This window comes from Podarcis erhardii, assembly GCF_964252035.2.
Source record: "Podarcis erhardii genome assembly, chromosome: 6".
Taxonomy (NCBI): Eukaryota; Metazoa; Chordata; class Lepidosauria; order Squamata; family Lacertidae; genus Podarcis; species Podarcis erhardii.
This window is the reverse complement of record NC_138510.1, coordinates 58,754,805-58,779,477: the sequence shown is the minus strand read 5'-3', so window position 1 is coordinate 58,779,477 and position 24,673 is coordinate 58,754,805. Positions and strand designations below refer to the sequence as shown.

At 42.3% G+C, this 24,673-nt stretch overlaps 1 protein-coding gene across 1 annotated transcript; it reads right to left on the bottom strand.

The window, feature by feature from the left end:
* Positions 1–319: 319 nt before the first annotated feature.
* Positions 320–24,488, bottom strand: LOC309344385 (lanosterol synthase-like). The gene is made up of 22 exons (XM_081866727.1): positions 21,527–24,488; positions 18,588–18,756; positions 17,237–17,375; positions 15,931–16,039; positions 14,999–15,120; positions 13,168–13,264; positions 12,592–12,727; positions 11,573–11,681; positions 10,177–10,295; positions 9,820–9,917; positions 9,203–9,230; positions 8,351–8,404; positions 7,899–7,970; positions 6,884–6,934; positions 6,499–6,648; positions 5,759–5,855; positions 4,991–5,096; positions 4,325–4,390; positions 2,886–2,966; positions 2,467–2,637; positions 1,891–1,969; positions 320–985 (listed from the first exon to the last, which is right to left on the bottom strand). Exons 1-22 carry the CDS (start codon positions 21,538–21,540, stop codon positions 806–808), a joined length of 2,247 nt encoding a protein of 748 aa, XP_081722853.1. The 5' UTR covers positions 21,541–24,488; the 3' UTR covers positions 320–805.
* Between the last annotated feature and the right edge of the window lie 185 nt (positions 24,489–24,673).

The window sequence follows — 24,673 nt, the reverse complement described above, 5'->3', positions numbered from 1 at the left end:
ACATGGATCAGAACACAACACAGAGAACAAAACATAGTAGGAGATACTTTAGCATAAAACTGTCTAGACATCATGAGGTACAAAAATGGCTCTTAGGACCTATGGTAACGTCATTTCATGGCATCACTCAAAAATCTTGCCACATTCTCCACTACAATTATTCAGCAGAAAAGACCCCCTGGAAGAGTCAGTGTGATAAATCCCCTCCTTCAATAAGGGGGCCAAATACTTAGCACAGGGGTCAGCAACCTTTTTCAGCTGTGGGCCGGTCCACCATCCCTCAGACCGTGTGGTGGGCTGGACAATATTTTTTTGGGTGGGGGGGGGGAAATGAAGGAACACCAGGCAGGCCCCACAAACAACCCAGAGATGCTGGGCTTCATTCACAGTGGAGGGTGGGGAATATCCTGTACCTTCAAAATGTTGCCTAACGGTATCCCCACTGAATCCACCTATTAAAGGGAGAGCGACATATCTTGAATTTTCCACACCCTCTGTTATTCCTCCTCAAGAACACAAATTTAAGCTGTATTTTGCTTTGTGTAGGAATGTGGATCGTGGTTATGAATCACTCAGTGGGCAAAGTCTTTTCTAAATTTCTGTTGCCAATGAGGGATTTGAAGTGGTGCAAATTGCTACCAGGAAATTAAGCTAACGTGCCTCTTTGTCCACTTTCTTTTGGGCATGTTTGTGCATTTCAAAGTGCAATCGTGCTACAAGGGGAATATCAGCCAAGAGAGAAAAGCACTGGGTGATGTTGAGAAGGATGAAACCCAAGCTCTCAGGAATGACACTGCACCTCTGCTCAGCACCCTCCATTCTGACTCTGCGCTGAATGCACAGATCCATTCTTCAGGAGTCTTTTAGCGACAGGGCTGCTGGGATATAGCCGGGTGAAGCGGGCAAGTGCAAAGATAGGGAAGATGATTCGGTAGGCATTGTAATGCAGAGTACCAGATTTGTAGAACGCTGTAGCAATGTCACCCTGAGGAGAGGCAAGAGAGAAATTCCTGAACAACCGACATGCAGTCTTCTGTCCTGACTTCATGGTGACTAAATTCCATTTGAGAACCCAGTTGTATGATCACTGCAACCTCTTTTAAGAGCAACTGTCACATACAGTATCACTGAGCTTTTGGCTGGCAAACAAGACTCTGGAACAGCCAATTAAAATGTAGGAAAGGTGACTAAATATATTGTGGCATCTCAGGCAGAATATCCAAATGGCTCCATGATTAAAAAATAAAATAATTAACTGGCAGTCTATGGCTTTTTAAGGGCACCCCTCTGACCTGCCACATGTAACAGTAGGGCCAGCTGTGTCCTGTGCTCTGATACCACACAAACTCAATCCTGATGGCACATTTTGATGCCACAGCAGTAACAAGACAGGTGCATGAATCACTTGGGTGCCTAAGGCAACAGAATACTTCCCATGGGAACATCAGAGTGTCCAATAGAGGGAGAACATGGGCAGCACTTGTAAGATCTCAGCTGCCAATGCCACACAAGTGTCCATGTGTGTCCACAATACATTGCAGCCGTCTATGAGAAGTATCTTTATAACAGCAACAATGCCAATGAGTGTACATTCTGATCTGCCTCATTTAGTAAGTGAGGGGTGGAAAACTTTTGGTCCTCCAAATATTGCTGAATTGCAACTCCCATCATCCCTGTCTATTGCCTATGTAGGCTGGAAGGCAACAACTTAGCCACTCCCACTCTCAGTACTTGTTGGAAAATGCTCTGCGTTCATTCATTCATTTTATGTATATTTGGAGGACTTGATCCATTTCATAGCTGGTTGAAATATACTGTTTCTGTGAACCTTGAAATTATATTGCTATGAGGATACTTGATTAAGAAAAGAAATTAAAAGTTGTAACACACCTGAGGCCACTCGCCAATCAATGTCTGTCTGTCAATCAAAACTTGTATTCCTCTTTCCAGAACCCGAACATCAGGATATCTGCAAAGCCACAAAAATACTGGTCATTAGTTCTGTTATCAGCAGGGAAAGCCTAACATTTTCTTCTGGGGAGCTTATATGACTACATTTTCTTTTTAAAAGAAAGAAACCCTCATGGGCTCACAGAAACTCAATGGGTCCCCCCTTTCCCTTTCTCTAGGGAAAGTCATGTGCTTTAAAGGTGCACAGCTCACTGCTTTTGGGTGCTGGTAGCTCCATCTCCCATGGCTAGCCTGCTTCAGCCAACAGGCCCAGAACAAATTTATGCAAGTGATGCAATGCACTCATAGTGTATGGATAATGTTTTCTTTGTGAAAAAGCCTTTGGAGGAAATGGACTTGGGGCAGATCAACCCCCTCTTGCCAAAGCCCCATGAACTTAGAAGCATGTTCCTTTAGCACGCCTTAATTGGTTTGTCTAGCTGCTGCAGAAACCACTTGGGCAAAAGCAGACAGAAGCCTTTGCAAAGGTAGGTAATTGCCAGCTTCTGTGCTTACCTAACAGCCATCAGCCCCAACAGAGCCCAGGAGGTTTGGTGGATCTGGGATACGGTGTGCTGAATATATTTGCGGAACCTGTAGGATTCAAATTCCTCTCCCCAGCCACCGTCTTCCATTTGCTTGGAGACTAAGAATTCACAGGCTTTGGTCACTTCCTTGCATGCCTCCCTAGAAAATATGAGAGGGGAAAGAGAAAAAATAGCCCATGAGATGCCTCATTGGGTTTTGTTCCACTGTTGGCCTTGCCTGCATCCAAAGCATCAATATTATATGCACATGACTCCCCTGCATTTGATATTTTGGGTGGAGGAACCTGACGGTCTCTCCACTTCACCCCCCTGAAGCTAAGCTCCATCAAGGGCTCCCAGCAGAGCAACATTCATACTAATCTTCTGCCCGAAAGGCTGCTTACTCACCCACCACGGTAGATGTATCCCATACAAGCAAATGCCTCTAGTCCAAACCAGGTGCCATATGTGAAGCATACGCCCCATCGCCTGTCAGGGAAGAAAAACCCATCAGCCGCTGAATGAAAGATACTGAGACAAATGACAGACTACACCCTTTGAGTATGCCCTTCCATTCACTGTTTGTTTCATAGAACCATAGAGTTGGATGGGACCATGAGGGTCATCTAGTCCAACCCCTGAAATGCAAGAATCCTTCTAGTCCCATGTTCTATCATCTGAGCTATCTCAGCTATGCTTTTTTTCTGCATTTCTTCCACAACTTTCATATCCCTCCATTAGCTGCACCAAACAGTGAACAACTAGATGAGGAGAAGGTTTCTTCTTGGTGGCAGTTTTTCAAAGTTTTATCGTCTACAGACAGGACTCTCTTCAAAGTAGTGAAAGGAGGGATGGCGCCAAGTTCATTCATCATAAACCTGCAGTGGAATTCCTGGTCAAAGCCAGAATCTCTTGTTGCTATAACTAGTTGTGCGTTTTTCCTTGCTTGCTATTGATCTAAGTAGATCTAATTTATATAACCAGTTATTTTACTTAGTGGCTGTAGATCTCATGGTGTGAATACTCCTGATGAATCATGTAGGGGTCAGCATGGGATCAGTACATGGTGTTACCAACAGTACAGTATGTTTTCTCTCTAAGCCTAATGACAATGTGAAGGTTTGTGCAACTACCTTATGCAACTACATTGTTAAAAGACTGCTCAGTTGAACGGTCACAAAATCCTGCCTCAGAACAGACATAGATTTACTGAGGGTGGAGCAAGCTGCTGACACCTGGATATTGGTACTACATTTTAGGCTGCAGGTCTCTAATCACTCCTTAGACATGCTAGCAATCAGTTGTTTGTGGTGAACAAGATTCACAACTGCCCTCTTAGGTGTCATATTCTGAAATTGCCCATTTTACACATCAGTTTAGGATCCCATTACCTCTAAAAAGAGGCTGGATGCTCCTGTGTTTTCTTTTCCATGCACAGAGTTAGGCTGCAGCACAACCCTCTACAGTGGGAAGTGAGAAATCCCATTCTGTGCATGTGTTTTACCCTTCATCGCAGAAATGTTTCATATTTGCAGAATACTGAAAGCACAAAGTGCAGACTGCAAATGCAGATGACTCAGACGAAGCTCTGGAGGCCTCCTTCTCGGAGGTAACAGGCAGCCTAGGGATGCTACTAAAGGCAAGAGTTCCACTAGGTGTGTCACATTCCACACAAGGCAGCAGTCTGCCAAACTGTTGTGCAGGAAAGTCATTCGAAAGGTGAAGGTTTCCACAGCCCATCAACAACCTCTTCAAGTCCTACTTTCAGAATGCTATGTATGCATTCAGAAACTACACCAACCAGTACCACAGTCAAGTTTAGTGTGGAATATTTGTAAGCCACTCACCCTAACCAGGAGCCATCAGCTTTCTGCATATTACAACAGTACTGCAAAGCCTTATTTAGAGTATCACTGAGAAGAAAAACAAAGGAGTCTTCTTACATTTCAAGCTAAACAGACAATAATTAACCCAAGTCCCTTGTAACAATGGCATTCAGCCGCCTGAAGTAGCCTTCGACTTTTTCGTAACTTGGACCCACCCCAAACATGCATTTAGTGGCCCACTTCTTAATGTTTTCACGACGTTAGTGTTGCTATTGTGACCCACCTTAGAGCAGGCTGTGACCCAGTAGTAGGTCCTCCCAGCCTACCAGGTGATGGCTGATTAAGATCAAGAGTGTTCCTCATCAGTCTTTAAGGATATTTAAACCACCACCAGCAGCTGTACATGAGATGAACATCTCACAAAAGTATCACTTCCATGTTGGAGACAACATGCATGCTATGTAACATATACATTTTCCCAGTGCTTTTTTCTGGGGAGGACGCAGGGGTACGCATACCCCTAAACACTTTGTGAATCTAAGTTTGTCCTCATTGAGGGGCAGTATTTCAATATGAGTAAGGAAATGAGAGTACCCTTAAACAGTTTTTTAGAATATAGAATATGTGTATTATAACGTAAAAATAACATCATTCCCAGCTTCTAGGGATTTCCCCTCATACATTTACCTGATTTCATCTTCCCGATGATTTGGGAATCTTTTCCTAAAATGTTTCAATCCCTGCATAACTGATGAAGTACATTCTATATAGGTGTGGTCGACCATACAGTCAGCTGAAAAACAGAAAGTCAATAATGTTACCTTTCAAGATGGCTTACAGATTTATATCCTTTAAAAGGGAGCAAAAACCTAGCAGTTTAAACAGCGGGGGGGGGGGGGAGTTTATAAAAGCAACAGGTCAAATGCCAGCTCTTCACCCACCAAAAGCCAATCAGCAAAACGGGCGTGCAAAGGGTGTGGCAAAAGGAGGAAGAGTTGGCTCTGGCCACACCCACTGCTGGCATGCAGTCCATAACAGAATACCCTCAAAGTAATGTGTCCCCTCCCTGAAGGCTGTGAGGTGGTAGGGTCATCCTGGGAGAGGTGGCTTCTAAAATAAGCAAGACCCATGTGGTGTAGTTGAAAACCAATTATGTTGAACTGGGTCCATAGACTCATTGGCAGCCACTGTCAATGGCACTGCATGAGCCCTCATGTCTCCTTCACAAAGCCCAGCAAGTGCTTCCCCCACCTTTGGGAAACGTGGCGCAAAGGCTCTGGGATGCTGCCAGAACCCTTGCACTGCCTTCCCAAAGCTCCCACACATACAAAGCTGTGACTGCATGACTTGGCATCTATCCCCAAAACTATGAAACAGACTTTTCTTGTGAAGATGACCAGAAATTCACATAAGATTCCCATTTAAGTTGTTCTGATACCAAGGCTGTGTTCTTACCATATATCTCTGAGGAGTTCATTATCTCCAGTAGCCAACTCCCACGCCTGGTTTCATAAGATGAAAAACCACCATCAGAATTTCTCATGTTCAGCATCTGCAAAAAAAAGTACAAGTGCGATTGGGGAAGGAGCAAGGCAAAGGGTTTAAGGATGGGCATGGTGTGCTTTGTCCTACCTGCAGAGGCACATGGCTGGTAGCTCCTGCCCAGCCCCACCAGCCACTCCTGTATCCCTACTTCACTTGATTTTTTCCTAAACTAAAAAGTCCCAAATATTATAGGGGTGTGTAAAATCACACCTTGAAAAACCAATCTTTTTATTTCAAGTGGAGTTAAACAAATGGAGAGTGGTTCTCCGTACATATGTAGTTGTGCCAGTTGGCCCTCTCTCACCATATTAGCCCAATGGAGAACTCAGTGGATGGGGAGATTCTGTTCTCCTAGCAAACACTAGAAAGTGTCATTGCTCCTTTTGATCCAGCTTACTGGGGGAGATTGCTCTCAGTCCTGCTACCTTACAACCCTTTACCTGAGCTTAAGGAACTCAAACTTCAAGACTGATCATCCTTCACAGGGGATACAATGCTGCCATAGGGACACTTCCACCAATTCTCTACGGTCCCACAAAACCAATATTCTCCTCAGCACTATTACTGAATGCTAGATGACTTCAGTCTTCCCACAATAGCTTCCTCCTGCCCGCTTCCCATTTTCTCTTCTGGGCTTTCCCCCTTCTCACCACATTGACAGCATCAAAGAGGCGCTGAGGTGCCACATGATCTTCTATGAAGGGGCATTTTTCCTCCAGCAGCATCAATGTCCTCATGGCCTCAGCAGTGCAGTCACTGACTATCCAGTCGTTCTCTCGATTGCTGAAGGGGAATCCACCCTGGATATTGAAGAAAATACATTAGGACTCCTTGGGCAGCAGTCAGTGTAGAGGCATCTCCTCCCAAAAAGATCCCAACCAGGGATGATCCATATTTCTTCTTCAGGATACTAGACTAGATGGGCCCTGGCCTAAACCAGCAGGCTCCTTAGGTTCTCAGAATTAACACTTAACTTAAATACTCTTTTTTTTGCTGGCTATGTGTCACACAGACAGGACACAATTCTGGATTTACCTTGTTCATCTGGCGATAATATCTCTGGTAGTTAGGTGGGTTATCTACAATCTGAAAAACAGATTAGCAGCATATTAATAAAAGACAATCAGAATATATTTATAACCAGAGAAAGCCAGTGTGGCATAACAGTTTGAGTGTTGGACCTGAGAGACCAGGATGCCAATCCCTGCTTCCTCTCAGCCTAAAATTCCTCACAGTGTTGTTGTGTGGATTCAGTAAGGAGGAAGAAAACCATGTATGCCACCTTAAGCTCCTTGGAGAAGAACATGGGCTATGCAATAATTAACAAATAATAGAAAATAAATTAACTCAGTCAGAAATATGGTCTGCAATTTAGAAGACAGAATATGGCTACAGCCTGATACAGTGGCAGCACATAGGGTTGTGTTCAGTGCCAGTGCTACTCAAAGCAGACTCAATGAAATTTATGAACTCAAATTGGTCATGTTTATTAACCTGAATGGGTTTGCTGTGAATAGGATTCATACTGTGTACAAGCCACAGTGTCGGTTGAGGTAAATTGCAATGGATAAAGAAGGTTTTACACAGGACTGAAGCCACACTATAGAACCGAATTGACATTACAGTCAAGGATCACATGGGCTTCAGATTAAAAACCTATTATTCTATAGTCCCGCCATGACACATTATTCAGCTGAATGAATCTCATGCGACCAAGAGGCAGCTGGACCACACTCAGGCTCAACATTTCATGACCACAACACCCACACATTAAGCTTTGCCTATGCAGGCATCCATGTCTAAATGCACGGATATCAGAGGCAGGGCTGGGGGAAACCATACAACCTTGGAAGCTGCCCTTCAACATCTAGGTCAAGTAGGCCCGTTGCCTTTGATAACCTAATAGCTCCTTCTCGTGATGAGTAACACATGAAAGGGGCTCATGTTACTTTGCAAAAAGAGACAAGTGTTTCCCTCCTGAGTCTTTTGCTGAGACAGCTGAAAGCAGTATTGAGTCCCTGTGTATGTTATTCCAAGATCAGTGCTTTACCTGAGAGGCTTTCAAGAATTCATAGGCTTTTTTCAGACAGGATGCATAGTCAGGATTGTTCTGAACCCCAGCCTAGAAAAAGACAGAAGTTATGCTTAAGGATTCTGACCCAGGAAAGTCACAGAGAAAATCTCAGACGCTTACACAAAAGCATCACTTCGGAGAGACACAAAAATAAATGCAATTTCTTCAGGGATAACTTCAGTGTTACAAAAGGAATACTCAGTGTGTGGATTTCTGGACCTCATGTCCTAAGAATCACCTGGAGAACATGCCTTTCTTGGTTAACCATGACAGGCATATGAGGTGTTCGGATCTCGTAATGCGTGTGCTTTGGTTAAATAATGAACACACACTCTCTACATGCCAGTTCATTCATCTAAAATATATATGTAAATGGAAATTATTGTGGAAAGAACAAAAGCAGAAGATTTGACAATATAAAATGATACCTCCAAGAAGCCTTGAATGGCAAATGATGTATCCCAGGTCTGTGATCCCATGACCTGATATAAAAAAAGGAAGAACAGTTTTGACCATTAGATCTGGGGTGGAGAACCAATGGCCTGGGATCTAAAGGCAGTCCTCTCTAACCAGCCCTTTGGATGCTTCCCCAGTCATGTCCACTTCCCAGCCTACACCCTCCCCCACTGGCCTTGCTCTGCACTCTCCTTAAGGGCTGGAATGTCTCATGGAATGGTGATAAGGCCTCTTGCTTAACTGAGTGGAAGATGGGAAAATGGGGGGGGGGTCCTGAATTTCATGTGGTCAGAACTGTGTGGTAATTGTGGGAGATCTTAAACAACTGGTTTTTTTCACATTTTTATTTTCTATTTTAAAATGTATGTTCCAGTGCACTATTTAAAAAGAAAGCAAGAACACTAAGAATAAATCAGCAATTAAAGGGCTCCTCCACATGTTTACTTGCCTGTTTTTTATTGTACTGCTCAATTTCCCTGGGTTCAAGAACTTTTCCCTTTGTTCTGCAGCTATGACTTGCAAAAATCTGAACTTCTCTGCTGAACTGAAACTCAGTTAAGCAACACAAGTCTTTGGATTTTCAGCATATTAGATAATATCTGGTTCAGCATTTTTAAAAGGTGCTACATGACCTTGTGTTATGTTACATCTTGCCTCCTAGCCTAATCCTGGGGTGAAGCTACACTATATGCAGGAGATCCAAGACTGGATCTCCTGATATTTTGATATCAGGCAGGCAGAAGACAACTCAGCTTGAGAGTCACCAAAGCAATGCAAATTGCTGGCCATAGCAATTCCCAACATATTGGTTCACACCACTGTACCTTTATTAGCATACCATCTTGTCCAATCCTGCAGAGATATAAGAAGCAGAGATTATAGCAGACGCAAGTCCATGTAGTTCTCTAACTTCATTGCATAACAGGAGACCAAGGCTTGACAATTCTAGAATAGGCTTTAAGAATAGCCAAAAACCAAAATCTCCCTGAAATCTCTTCCAGACAACACAATGAGTGGGACGCAGGTGTGCATGACACCCTTCTGAGTTCCACCTATGCTGCAAATAAGGATATGTTCACATATGCAGCTTAAAACACAACAAGGTGATTTTTTCCTACTGCACTGCAAGCTGCATTTGCACAGTGTTGTTCATATCAGGGTCAGAGATGTCTTTACAGAGTGTGCATGCCGTTTCTGGTCGTCGTCCCCCCCCCCCACCGCACACCTCCCCCCCCCGGAACTCCTAGTAATGAAGCTGCCATCTGAGCATCTGTGCTCATGTGTGCACATACTACGGCTTTCACAGGTGTCCACACCATTTATGTTTCCTAGTGCAATTGACCTTGGGTTGAGGAAAGATCCAGGTCTGCAAAAGCACACTTATGCAAGACCATGTTCGGGATTCTACAAAGATGGGTTTGAATAAATATGCCAGGCTTACCAAAGGTAGTCATAGATCCTGGAGATATGTTCTTGAAAAGCTGGAGAATCGGCTCCATCAGCGTACCTGCTTATTAGCACATGAAATGCTTTACAAGTCTGCAGGACAAAAGAGAATATCATTCCAGTTAGGAATTCCCCTCTGCAATATCTCCATGCTTAGCACTCTCATCTGCCACAGGACTAAGTGTCTGCATCTCACCAGCCAAGCACAGAAACTCAAGTGGGCAGAACAAGATCGCCACAAACATAGCTCTCTGTTTGGTTTTTGAGGCAAAGCTTCCTCAGGAGAATGAGTATATGCTGTCATCCAAAGGAATTTGTTCCCAGTACAATTATTTCTTCACAAAGGACCTACCGGGCTAGAATTGGTGGCGTTCGAGAATATGTCATCAGCCTTGATTTGCTCATACATTTCTGCAATAGCTTGCTTTCTGAAACTGGTGAAATGGTATCTCTCATACAAATTGAAAGTAGCTGCAGAAGGAATAAGAGAGTCACTATGAACATCGCAATCATGTTAATGCAGTTCTATCTTCCTCATGTGTTTGGGGCTGCAATCCTCCATGCAATTACCTGGAAGAGGGCACCATTGAATTCAATGGCACTTGCTTCTGAAATATATTTTGGCTCAAAACAGAGGCAGGATTTCAGCCCCTAATTTCAAATATGATTTTTTTGGGGGGGGGGATTTGCAAAAGAACATGGGTGTGAGTGAAGGGGTTTATCACAGGTGGGCACCACTTGTTTGGGGTCATTTGGTCTTTTCCAACAAACCTCCACCCTGGACCCACCCCCACCCCCAAAATTGAAGAGCCAAAATCACAATCCCTGCCAGATTTTCTCCTTTGGCTTGGGCAAGGTTACATCTAGAGAAATGGAATGAAACAGTTTGATAGTTTTAAGGTTCACTGAAGCAAATGGGGGGGGGTCATTAAGCACCATAAAACTGCTGCTGGGTCCCTCCTACTAGCTCTCATTGGGATCAGTAGGGCTCCCAAACTATGAGAATGTAAAGAAGCAAAACGTGTCTTTCTTCATTTGTGGGCCTTCCACCTTATCCCGAAAAAGAGGACACAAATTTGTATGTTACACAACACACACACATTTTATTCAGATCTGTGTTCTCTTTGGCAAGTGAGTCAGAGAGCCCAATCAAGGTACAATGCATTGGACCCAGATGATCCTGTTGGCACCCCTGCATCAAGTAGTTACATATCTTGTTCTTCCTTAACTGATCAACAATGGCCAATTCACACTGTAAAAGTAATGGGTGGGGTAGAAATCTCAATTCAGATCGTGTGAGAGATCCCACACACTGTCTTCACGGTGTGATTCAATATCCCTAGTCCTTGTAATTGGCTAAGTACCGTATTTTTTGCTCTATAAGACTCACTTTTTCCCTCCTAAAAAGTAAGGGGAAATGTGTGTGCGTCTTATGGAGTGAATGCAGGCTGCGCAGCTATTCCAGAAGCCGGAACAGCAAGAGGGATCGCTGCTTTCACTGCTTTCCTCCAAAAGCAAGGTGCGTCTTGTGGTCTGGTGCATCTTATAGAGTGAAAAATACAGTATTTGCTTGCTACATGTGATAATATGAAACTTGGAAAATGTTGTGTTTCCATGGATATCCTCTGATGAAAAGTGTTTGCCTATACCAACAGAAGTCTCTTTCTCTGTGTGAACTAAACCTTAGGAAACCTACGTTGAAGACCTGAACTCCTGGAATAAGACTTGCCAATTCCAAAATCACTCACCAAAAGCGGCATCCAGCATCCAGCTGTGTGCAGAATGCAAATCGGCTTCGTAAATATTGTTCCTCTGGGCTGGCCAATCAATGGTGGAGAAGTCCTCCACATAAATCTCCTAGAAGGAAACCATGAAGTGAAATGACTTTCATAGTAAAGAAGCTGCAGGATGCTGGTGTACTTGACAAATGTCATTTCGGATCTTTAAAAAAACCCCAGCAAATTCATTTTAGCATTTTCCCCTCCCTGTGTTATGGCATCAGCTTTCATGAGCTATAGTCTACGTCATCACCATTTTGGTACTCAAATGAAAAAAAGTATGTTATAATAAATAATTATTAATAAATAAATAAAACATTAGAGGAGAAAGAGGAGGGTACTCCATAGGAGATTAATGGTTCAACAGTTCTTCATTGCTTTGTTTTTCTGGTAGTACAGAAGAGGGGAGAAGAATGCTCCTTTTACCACACCAAAAGAAAGGGGAGGAAAAAGAAAGAAAGAAAGAAAGAAAGAAAGAAAGAAAGAAAGAAAGAAAGAAAGAGAGAGAAGCATCAAAAAGGGAGATTGTGGTATTACTGTGATGTAGGAGGCAATATTGATGTTGTTCACCAGTTTTTACGAGAAGAGGCAAAGAGTTTATGAATACTCTGTGGCACAGGAAGCACAGAACCATTTAAATAAATTAAAATAAAAGCATGAATGGAGACTTATGTAATTTGGGAGGGTGATGCCCTGGGCACCATCTCCACTCCAAATTCTACCCTCCCAAAGTTGCCCTCCCCTATGGAATAGGGATGGTCAAGTGGCATGCTTCCATGCCACCGCCTCTCTCCAAAATAAATATTCCCATGGCATTTTGAAACACCAGGGCTCTGAGCTCGGCTTCTGCCTTAAATGGAAAATAAGACATCCAGTTTAGCCTTCTCCCTATCAGATACAAGCAAGCAATCCCCAAGGGCAAATCCAAGGGAGTATGAGGGTCCCACTTTGACCAAGGATGGTGGGATGTTTGGAGAATGTTGCCTTGCCTGTCTTAGACTCTGGATCAATTCATCTTCTTCTACAGTCAGGCGAGTGGCATAGCAGTAGCTCATCGCGAGGGTGATATGGCGAGCGTGACACCAGTATGTTGAGGGATGTCCCGGCAGCCATGTAGGAAACAGCCTATTTCAGAAAGAAGGAAGAAACAGGTTCATGGAAGACAATGTCAGGAATCCTGGGTGTAGTGGTAACACTAAAAGCAGGTTATATTGCCCTTCATCCAAGGATCACAGGGCAATTTAAAGTATAAAAACACAAAACCCGGTAACATAATAACAAACAAAGCAATAATCCCCCACTATATTGTTGGTGTCTTATTTTGTTTTCCAGAGTTGTCATTCTTATCTTTATTTTTTTATGGCTAGGGGCCTCAAAAACTGGAACTAGCCCAGGCCTCTTTGGACCTCTGAGAGTGGTGAATATTAATATGGATTAATTTCAATTTCCAAGTCACTGTTATTTAATAAAGAATTTGTCTACTGTGTAACACTGTAGACATTTGGGGGGGGGGATTTCATGATTGGTGGCATGGGGTGGGGATCAGTAAACTTTCGGACACATACCACAACTCGGGAAATGGTGAATTCATTCCCTCCCAGCTGTACAAATTCATAATGGCCAGCCAAACTTTGCCCAAGTTAGGGATTCCAAGAGCGCCACCTGGAAAGAGAATTATCAACATCTTTGCTTCTGTAGACTGAAGGGGACAAAGCCAAATAAATTTACAATGAGAACCTAGATATGATTATTGCCTTGCTGTGAAGATACTTTGCAAAACTATAAAAAGGGAAATGTGTACTTAGAAAGACTCTCTTTCGTACAGGAACACGACAAAGACATTTAATCCTAGCTTTCTTTTTTCTAGGATTGTTCTTATTATTTAGAGAGAGCCATATGGCATGTGGTTTTTCAGATTTCTTCTTACCCATATCAGGAGGAGACATGAGTATAAGAACTGCTGTGGTGTCCAGATTTAATACCACCCAACACTACCTCTATGCAGGTTTTATGTCCTCATCACATGAGGGGGAGAAAGAGAAGTGGGCTTAGTGGCCCAGTCACTGCAGTGTTTCTGAACTGGCTGAACCCAAAGAGTTCCCTCCTCATTTTTCCTATAACTGCACAAGCTACCCAGAGACAGGGTGAATGCCCTGATCATCCTGAAAACATATGCTATGTATTTCTCAGACTGTATCCATGCAGAAGGAACCACCTCACCTCCTAGTTCCTTTAAACCTTATGTGAATGTGTGACAGAAAGCTCAGCTAGACCAGAGTTTAGTGATGAAGTGCCTTGGAATTCCACCAGAGCTGAGCTGTAGCCTCCTTCTGAGTGGCTGTGGATACAACTAGCTGGGCAGGGGTGTGTGTGTGTATGGAGTCCGCACTTTGGGAGGAAAAAGAGAAAGCCGTAGAGACAGTTGGGGAGAGAAGAGTTGAAAGTCGGCGTTCATGGAGTTCAGCTGGACAGGTGTATAGCTCCACTCTGAGGAAAATATCTGTAACCAGAGATGGAAGTCTGCTGAGTTTAGTTTGAAAGACATTAATTAGTGTCTTTTTAGGAGTGTACAGACAAGAGAAAAACTGGGAAGCTGAATTGGGGACAGGTTAAGTAGAGTTATGAGGGGACACTCTACTTGGGGTCCCAGTTCAGAAAGTAGGTGACAGAACTTCTAGAGAAAAAGCAGATTCCCAAACCAGTTGGAGGGTGATCACCTGTAATCCTATTAGAGCCTCAGGAGTGTGATTTACACAAAGTTGGGAAACTAACAGCAAGCACCACCTTATTTAAGACCCCAGGTATTAAGACCAAAGCTGTAACATCTACTCATTTAAGTTTTAGGAACTGAAGTGAAATAACTGAAAAGAAGCTATGCATTTACCACCTTATTTCTTTAAAATAAAAACCTTTCCCTGTTTAACTTTCCTAAGTCTCCAAGTACCAGAGAGTTTTCTTCATAAAACCAAAAAGATTAAGCAGTAGTTAAGAGGGGGGCTCACCGCAAAACGCTACTGCAAAAGGGAGGTTATAATTCACCTCATTCTTTGTATTTCTAAGAATACAGTAAAATAAAATTTTATCACTGTATATTGTGCATTATGGAGTGGCATAAAAGGGCAGGTCCATGTCCCCCATCCCAAGAGTTCCCAATATAAATTTTAGAGAGGAGAAAATGGGAGGGAAGATATGACCAGCATCTTCTATTTGGGACATAGACACAATTTCTATGATCTATGGTGATTTCTAAAATGACCAAAAAAAGAAGGGAGGAAAGGCGGGGAGACAGAATAGGAAGATGCTCCCGAATAACTACATCAGGGCCCCCAGCTTTGCCTGGGCACGACACTCCAGCAAAATGGACTGATCCAGCCCTGGCGGAGATTTCTGCCTTACCTTTCTTGTGGAGATTTATCCGAGCCCGCACTACATCTGGATGGTCAGGCCCAAGTCCAAGGATTCGCATAGCTATGTAGCTAAAGGTTGTGCCAAATACTGTTGACTGTTCTTTAAGGTGGCTACATGAAAAGAGAAATCAAAGAGCCATTAGAAAGTGGACCAGTGAGTCCAGAGGTCTAGAAATCTCTTTGAATTGTTTAGTTTCCATTCTTCAAAAGCTTTTCTGAGAATTTGCCTCACCCATACCCAGTCAGCTAACCATTAGCCAGGACACCACAGAATACCTTCTTTTGTTTTCTATTACCTTTTTAAAAAAGTAATGCCTTAATGAAGGGCATTTGGTGCTTTGAAATCTTTCCTTTCATGAGGCAGCATGGGCTTGAAAGCAGCTCATAAACCTGAGTACCAGTTGAAATTCCATTCCAGCTAAATAAAGTGGATACCATGCTACTAAGAATTCAGATTCAAAGCTCAGTCAAACTCCGATCCATTTTGTGGTTTGCCATTGGTTTGACAGGATACATTTGGATGGAGGCAACCTGGCCTCACCACACCATTTATCAGTAGTAATACTTCCTATAGATGGTGCTTTTCAAAGGCAATAGCAATGTCAGATAGCATATCTTCTTTATTATTGCCTATCTTCACTACTCATGCCACAATTCTATCTTTCTCTGCCACAGCTGGGCAACTTCAGTATATGCTGAGACCAGCTTGCATTCTGGTCATCTACCCTGCTGCCCAGTCCACATGGTGAGTATTGCAAATAAAAGGCTCACAGTCAAAAGACAGCAGAATGCAGAAGTGATTTAAAGAAGCCTTCACGGGGGAATTGCATCATGGACCAGCCCAAGACAAAGATATGCAGAATTAGAACATCTCTCCCTAGGCCACTCTAGAGAAGCTCACACCCTCCTTGGACTACTTACAGGCCCCATCCACCATCTGGAAGCTGTTTTGAGAGGATGTAGCGCAGGAGCTCTCTCTCGGCCTCTTCTGGTAGTGAGATCTTGGCAGCATAACATGACATCAAAATAGCTGTTTGGTTAAAAAAGAAGAAGAAGAAGAAGAAGAAGAAGATGTGTAGTACTTGACAATCTTAACTTTGGTATGATTTGCCAATAAACCGCCTGTTTGGATATCGAACCGTAACTTATGCTTTTGTACCCCATTGTTTGTTTGTTTTTACCATTTTGAAACAGAAGAAAAAGGTCAAACATAACAAGATTTATGTTTTTACTCTAGTATACACCATTGTACACACTACTTGGCTGGGAATAGGCACTACAAAAATCAGTGAAGAGCGAACTTCAAAGAATGCCTGTGTTTCAGTTCTCAAACTGTTTCTGAAAGTGCTAATAAGACCTTTAACTGCAAACTGAATCAAATTTCTCTCTCATCTTGATCTGCATGCAAATCAAATTTAATTATTTAACTATTTATATACCACTTCAGTGGCATAATCCCCCTAAGTGGTTTACAGGAAATATTAAAATTTTCAGTAAAGACAGTTAAAAAACATAATTAAGATTAACTGTAAGGGGAAGAAAAAAAATTAAATCATCTGGTCTACCACATCCCCATACAGCTAACTGTATGATGCCACCGATGGACGGTATCCTGCACAATGGATTCAATGGATTATCCCCCTGTTTAGAATATGCTGAATAAGTATTCTGCTTTGTGAGAGAGGCTAGACTTAGTTTTCTTAAATAGAGGGATTTAAAAATATATATAAATTTAACTATAGGCAATTCTGAGAATGAAGAATTTCCCAGGCAGGTGACCCAAGGCAATCTGGCTTGAAGAACATACACATCTGATGAATTGGACTTCCAGGGAAGGTAATGGAAGACTAAGTGTTGACCCCTGAGACTCCTGTCAGCAGAAATAATTATGCAGTGATGGAAGATAACAGGGATATATATCTTAGTTACAAAAACTCCCTTCTGAATTAAAAGGGTTCAAGGTTTAGCCTCTCATACATGGAAGAAGACATTCATGACACTGAGATCAAAGAAGTTTTCAAAGAGTGGGAAAGTGTCTCGAGCGAGAAAGATTCACACACAGCATAATAGCTCTTAAAAGAAGGCCTCAGATTAAGAGGTTTCTCCAAATGTCAACCTATTTGTGTCTGTCTGGTAAAAGAAGATAAACAAATTTATAGAAAATATACAGGGAGGTCCTCCTTAGCCAGTTAATGTATATGTGGTAAATCCGCTAGTGTCCATGTACCTGGTGCAAGAGAGAGAACACCAGAGCACTCCATGGCCCAATGGCCATCTTCTGCTTGCAGGCCAGAGAAGAATTTAATCGCTTTCTGGACTGCTTCCTGGGCGGTGCTAGCTTTGGGCAAATCTGGAAAGAACTTGCTCTGTAAAACAAAATAGGAAAAGTAAGAGAAATGCACAAAAACTAAATATACTATCTACAAGACAAAGTATGCATTGTGTTAAATGTCCTGCTACATTTCATGCAACTATTTGGTCACTTAGAAATAAATATAGCAGGGAAGGGTAGTCAGGAATGGGACCATGGCAGATGGGGAGGTGTCATTTAACACTTCCCCTCCTAGCAGCAGTCTCAATGAAATGCCCATCGCCAGCTGTTATTTGTATTTGCCTGGAGACATGGGCAGGCTGGGAAAGGGATAACTCTCTCTTTCCCACCCACCCCAATCCCTATCTGGATTGGGCCCTCATGAACTTGTTTCAGTTTAAAACAACAGTCAGTTAAATACAAAAAGTCATTCAATGTATTGGATGGTTCAGCCCTGAGACGGTTCCAAAACTATGTTTTACAAACACATCTCAAGTGAAATCTACACTTGCCAACATCTCACAATATGGGATATCACAACTGTTTAGAAATCCAGCCGTCAGTCAGAGGTCTTTATCCAAACAAACCTCATATTGGATTGATGTGACTCAGTATTTTCACGCACATCAAAATGCCTCATGCAGATGCATCATCCATGCATCATGGAAATGAGTATCAGGCACAGTATATTGGAGATTGATCACTGAGAGCAAGAGAGTGGCTGTTCTCTAGGAGAACACCACAGAGCTCTCACATCAGAGAACTATAGAATACGAGGGACCAGAAGATCATGTAGTCCAACTCCCTTTCCAAGGCTAAGAACCAAATACTGAGGCCGCAAACTACTTGCAGATGAATTCAGTCATCATTATAGGCAACAAGCATGAAGAAGCCGCCTTGTAGAAAGTGATAGCCACGTTATGTATTTCAGTATTTCCTGCAGATTGTCATATTCATCTTGGAGGCTTGTCTTTTTTCAAGTAGGGTTTCATATTCAACCCTGACATTATCAAGTTGCAGTTGTACAGCACCAAGTGGCAGGCGGTTGGAGGAGATGACCCTCATGATCCCTTCCACAATTCTATGATTGCAATAACCAAGCTTACTGTGCTCCTAACTGACGTGTCAGAAGATGAGAAGCCAAAAGAAAAATGACCCAGCCCTTGAGAAACTGCTGCTAGGCAGGGCCAAGCCAGCAGTCCTCATGCCCTGTGCTCCTTTTGTAGCCTTTCCGTGTTGTACCATCTGTTATCATTAAGCCACTTACAGTGTCCAGCCCTAACGTGTAAGCCTCGAGTGCATTCTGTTCACGGGCACATTCTTCACTGTCTGCCACGTAGTACCATTTCTGCCGCCCTTCCACAGAGCTGAATCGCCAGCGAGTAAGATCAGTTTGGGGTTCTATTTCATGTGCTCCTTTTCTTCTGCGCAGACATCTGCCAAAGAACACAGAGGGGGTGGGGAGTTTAAAACATGCAGGCAAACTATTGGTTTGTTATCCTATCACGGGAAATTATTCTGAACCCCATTCTGTGGTCCTTCCAGCCAGAAGTGAGGGACTGACATGTCTATTGATTTTAGTGGGTCTATTCATGACTAATTTGTCCACTGATTTCAGTGAGTCTACTCTGAGTATGGCATATTCATATATCACCCATAGATCCTTTGCTTTTTCTAACTAGCTCATTATGGAAACACTTCCCATTCTCTACAACCATATTTTTGTCCCAGTTGTTAAAGCCATTTGTTCAGAACATAAAGAGGTTAACAGGGATGCTTTATGAGTTTCTTTTATATCCGATTCCCTTAGTATAGTATTTTTAGGAATGCAATCCTATACAAAAGTCCCAGACTGATCAACAGGACTTATTTTCAGATAATTTGGCATAGGATCACAGCTTTAATTTCCAATCTCCCCACTTCTGTTCATTTACCCAAGTCTTCTCCTCAACATTTTCCCCCTTCTTCTCTTAGCTACTTCACAATATCTTTTCAAACTTGAAAATGATGAATTTTAACGTGTCTGTCTTTCACATTACCGCTTTGGGGGTTTCCTTGCTGCAATCTCTTGCACACATTTCCTGGAGAAAAGCCCCAGTGAAACAGTGGTCCTTACTTCTGAGTAAGCATGCACAGGACTGTCCTAGTAGACTATTTCATGTTAGAAAATTTAGGTGCAATTTTCTAATAAGTCTTTCATTGGCCTCCACTAATTAATCTGTTTTTGAAATCAATAATTGACAAATAATAAGGACTACTGATTCAATTCCAAAAAGATTTACTATTTATGTACTGTAGACTCTGCTTTACTTAAATTAATTTTTTAACCCATCTTCTGCTTATCCCCTTCTGTCATCAAATAGTGTTTGCTAAGCTTCACGTAACATCATAGTTATTTTCATCTCGTTCCTCTTTTATTGCAAATTTATTATAACTAAACCGTCAGTACATTGGGGGGGTTGAGAATCAGAGGCCACACCTGTCTTGTTTATCTTTCCAATGAAAGACCATTACCTAAGGCTTACAAGTTAGTTTTTGCAGGTTGTTTTGCCAGAAATCCAACAAAAGCTTTTTACACCAATTTTCATTTCTGTTCCTAATCACAATCAAAAAGTTCCATTCTATTTTTTCACACCTTTTTGTATCAAGAAATTGCGGACTAAAGTACAGGTGCATGCTAGAAGAAATGAGATCATAAACCACGGAACAGAACCAGCAAAAAGGTTGTTAAGGTTTGAACTTGAGAGAAAACTTCATTTGGTGCAAAAGACGGGGGGAGGGGAGCCTACAGCTTCTTGATATAAAGTTTTCTTCTCTACGTTTATGATTCGACAACCCTCCCTTGAATGTTAGTTCAAATTATATATGTACAAATGAGGAGGGGTGAAACTGGATTATAGATATGGAATATAAACTGTGTTTGTAAAAAAAGGAAAAGGGGAGGGAAGCTCTATTTTGCAAAAGGTTTACAATGGAAACTTAGAACTGACTCTTCCCCATCCTTTATTATCTACGGAGTGAACTGAATAACACTAAAAGGACTTGGAATTTAATTTAATTGGAAGTATAATTGCTCATTTATCTTCAGTTGGATGGAAGGATGAAAGGAATCTGTGAACTTGCCAAGGAACTGATAAGGTTCATTACTGAGTCATCTGCAGTTTGACAGACCACTCTTCTTCCCAGGCTGAGAGGAAAAATGGTGAAAACAGGTTATTTATTGGGACATAGTGATTTTTACAGCTGTTGTTAAAGCTGCAAAACGACAAAGCATGGAACAGAGCAATGGAGACTTTTCTGAAAAACAATGGGATACAATGGTACTTCTAGATACAAATGGGATCCGTTCCGGAGCCCCGTTCGCATCTAGAAGCAAATGTAACTAGCAACAGCACATCTGCGCACACGCGTGTCGCTTTTCGCTGCTTCTGCGCATGCACGTGACATCATTTTGAGCATCTGCGCATGCGCAAGCGGCGAAACCTGGAAGTAACGCGCTCCTTTACTTCCGGGTTGCCGTGGAGTGCAATTCAAACACGCTCAACCCGAAGCGCATTCAACCTGAGGTATGACTGTATCAGCTCCACGCCTGGCATGATGGAGAACAGCAACAATGGGGGAAAGATAGACATAACATTTCACAAGGACAGGAAGAAACACCACGAACAGAATAATTGCCACACACAGGAAAAACAAGGATATAGTTTGAGTGCCTCACTTGTAGTTCTATAAATCATTTAATGTGTCAACACGAATAGACGTTATTAATACTGCAGTTGTTGTATAAGGGATTATTTTAACCGGAATTTAATTGAAATTAGGAAGATTTTGGAACGCAGAAATAAAGAAAACCATCAAACCATCAAATCTAGCATGTGGGGGGCCACCTAAATTATATAATGCAGTACTTGAATGATTGGTATTAGTAATTGTATTATAATTTGGTATTGTTGCAAATGAGGCTATTATTGGATTGTAATTGAAAATTAATAAAAATTATCATCAGGAAAAAAGAAAAGCCAAATTGCTGCCTTTTTATTCCTTAATACATCAGGTTAATTACCCTTCCCATCTTATTTCTGTGAACTTCTCCTGTAATAAAGCTTGCTTAATCAACATGAATGAAGTCAAGCAACTGGCACACTTTGTTATTTTATTTAACCACCATCCTAATCAAAGCATATAGATTGCACACAATGTACTTACGTCCCATCAGACATCTTCTTGGGTTGATGAAGACTGCCTCAGATTGTTCTGGTTATATTTTAGATGGTGCAAGGCTTCAGGTACACAGGACACTGAATAGGACACTGAACTCTTGGACTCTGGGCTAGAGTTCCTGCCTCAGAAGTTCCACAGCTTCTAAAATATTCACGCTCCCAATAAAATACTTGAAGGTTATATAAAGACTGACCTAACCAATCATAGCAAGAATAATTTTACAGGGTGGGATCAGGAGTGTTAATGTAATCAATGAAAGGCACACCCACAATAACAAAGGTCAGTGTATGACAGGGCTATCCTTGATGCATTGCACTGACGTTTTCTGGAGATTAAAATCTACCATGAGTAAAGTAACTTCCCAAAAGGATGTGTGTTTAGATTTCTTGAAAGTCAGACTCTTAGCTATGCTATGTGAACTATCTACCCTAATGCCCTATGAATGCTAATCCAACCTGACATGGAGATTTTCCCAAATGAAGACAACATCCACCTATGGGAAGGAAGCAAATTGTATTATATGCATAAATTGTGAAAGTGCCTCTTTTGCAGTGATGATATATTCTGCAAGCTGCCATGCACCTGAGAACTGGAAACATGTTTCAAAACCTGGTTGAACTTTAAGTTAGCACAAGGGTAAAAGTAAATTCTGGGAAATGTGATCAAGCAGCAAGCAAAAAGAACAGATTACATCATCCCTTGCTCCATTGCCTCGTCAAATTGCAGTGGTGTGGCGTGGGTTGCCAGTGCCAACGGCAAGACTAGCATTGTGCCCCCTAACTGGTGCCTCCATACTGCACACTGCTGCTTGCAGAGGGAGCTGTGCAGCAGTGGTGGGACATGCATGCACGCTTCTTTGTGCTGGGGATGAGCTGCTGCTGCCGCAAGACTCCTGTCTACACACCTCCTCCGCTGGTGGGGATACCACACAGCTGAGGGATGCAAGGGCCCATTCTCACTACAGCTCCTGCTCAGCATGCTGCTTAGGTAAGGTGGGCGGGGGGGGGGATAGGGAGGGCCTCCAGTCGGGGTGGCAGCTGCAGAGACGCACCCCAAAAATGTTTGCAACCTGGTCAATCTCCCCAGTAGACCCCCCTACACTACGCCACTGACAAATAATAATAATTACTATTATTTGGCACCCTTTATCTGATGAGCAAACGTTAGTTTACAACATAAAAACAAAAAACAAAAAAATAACATAGTAACAAATAAAAACAAAACCCCACCAGTTTAAAAGCCATAGATTGGTACCCATGATACTCATTCAAAATTCCAAATGTGACCACAGCCCCAAAATGTTGATGTAAAATGATACACATTGGAACAAAAACAACAAAAACCCTGATGACCGCACATAACTGTATTTGCAACAATTACCCTAGGATAGTCTGAAAATGTCCATTCAGTGAAAGCCAATTTCTCTACCCACCACTCCCTTCTCCTACCCCCATGTTGTTGCCCCGAGGAAACGATTTAGTGCGTAAGGAAGGAAGAAAACAGGAAATATTAAGTTAAACTTTCCCATATTACCAAAACTAACTCTATCCTACAGCTACCAGGCTTCTTCAACTTCAGGGGGGGGGGGGCAAATCTCACTGCCCTTATGCCTGATCAGATAACAAAAAAACCGCCCACCCAAAATATATGGCCAATCTGGTTTTGTAAACTGTATACTCTACAGTATTGCGCAGTTAACAGTGAAGCAAGCTATGTAGAAGAATCATTAGCATGGAGAAAGTGACAGACTTTCACAGGAAAAGGTTTAGGACCAGAGAGTTGTTGACAACAAAAAGACAAGCATCAAACCAACTGCAAGTACAGCATCACATGGAGAAAGAAAGATATTAATTGACCAAGTAAATTTTAGTGAAAATAGTTTTGGAAAACTGCTACAATGATTTATATGGAAGCTCAGCCAGGGGGATTCGAGGAAGTCACCCAACAATGTTAACAAAAGTGGAACTATTACAATTAGGATAAATGTTTGTTTGTTTGTTTGTTTGTTGATCTTTTTTCTATTTGTTTGTTATAAATCTGGAAAACCAATAAAAAAATGGGGGGGGGAATAAAAAATGAAAGTATTACATGGAGCTACTGAAAGAGCGATATTTTTACTTTGATACAGATAGCATCTAGACTGGGCCTCAAGCCATAGCGATAGTCAGTGCAACAAATGCAAACAGGCTATATGGGAATGCATTTTTCCCACCCTTAAAAAGCTGCCTTCTAGACCAAATGATGCTTCAGAGCTGTCCTTAAGGGCAGCTCTACACACAGCACCCTACAATAGCCAAGCCTAGAAGTTACAAAGCGCGAGTAAATGTGGCACGGCCAAGTGCAGTCAAAAAGGTAAATATCTCTTCTCACTCCCTTTTCCTTGTGTGCAATGTATTTTAGAACAGGTGTGGGGGAACCTTTGGCCCTCCAGATAGTACTCAACTTCCACCATCCCTGGCCATCGGACCAGCTTGCTGTGTTTGGTGAAGGTTGTAATTCAGCAACACAGGGAAGGCCAAAGGTTGCCCATACCTGTTTTTGATCGTAATTTTCCAAGCAGGGACCGTTTTAGGCACTCATTCCGAGAACTTCCCCAGAACACAATATTTCAACACTACAGATAAGGTGCTGGGCTTCATTTAGGGTGGATGGGGAATATCCTCTTCTCTCAAATGGTTGCCTAAGGGGAGCAGCCTTCCCCAATGAATCCACCTAATAAAGGGAGAGCAGCATCTCTCGAAATTTTCCATATCGCCTGTCATTCTTCCTCAAGCACACAAATGTAAGCTATATTTTGCTTTGGGGGGGGGGGTTGTGTGACTCGGTGGGCGAAGCCTTTCTTAAATTTCTGCCAAATTTCCGTTTACCAATAAGGGATTTGAAGTGGTGCGAATCGCTACAAGGAAATTAACGTGAGTGTTCCTCCAGTTATTTCTGGGACTTGATTGCGCACTGAAAGCGCGGAAACTAAACTTTTCCTGCTTTGGCCTTTTTAGTTAGTAATTTTATTAATTCATATCTATTCCCATTCCTCTGGGCCGGCAAACTGAAACTTCTGCAACAAGGAGCCTAAAAAGAGGAACATTTAAAGAGTCGGGGTGCTATTTAGCAAGGCCTCTTCACGTGTCACGA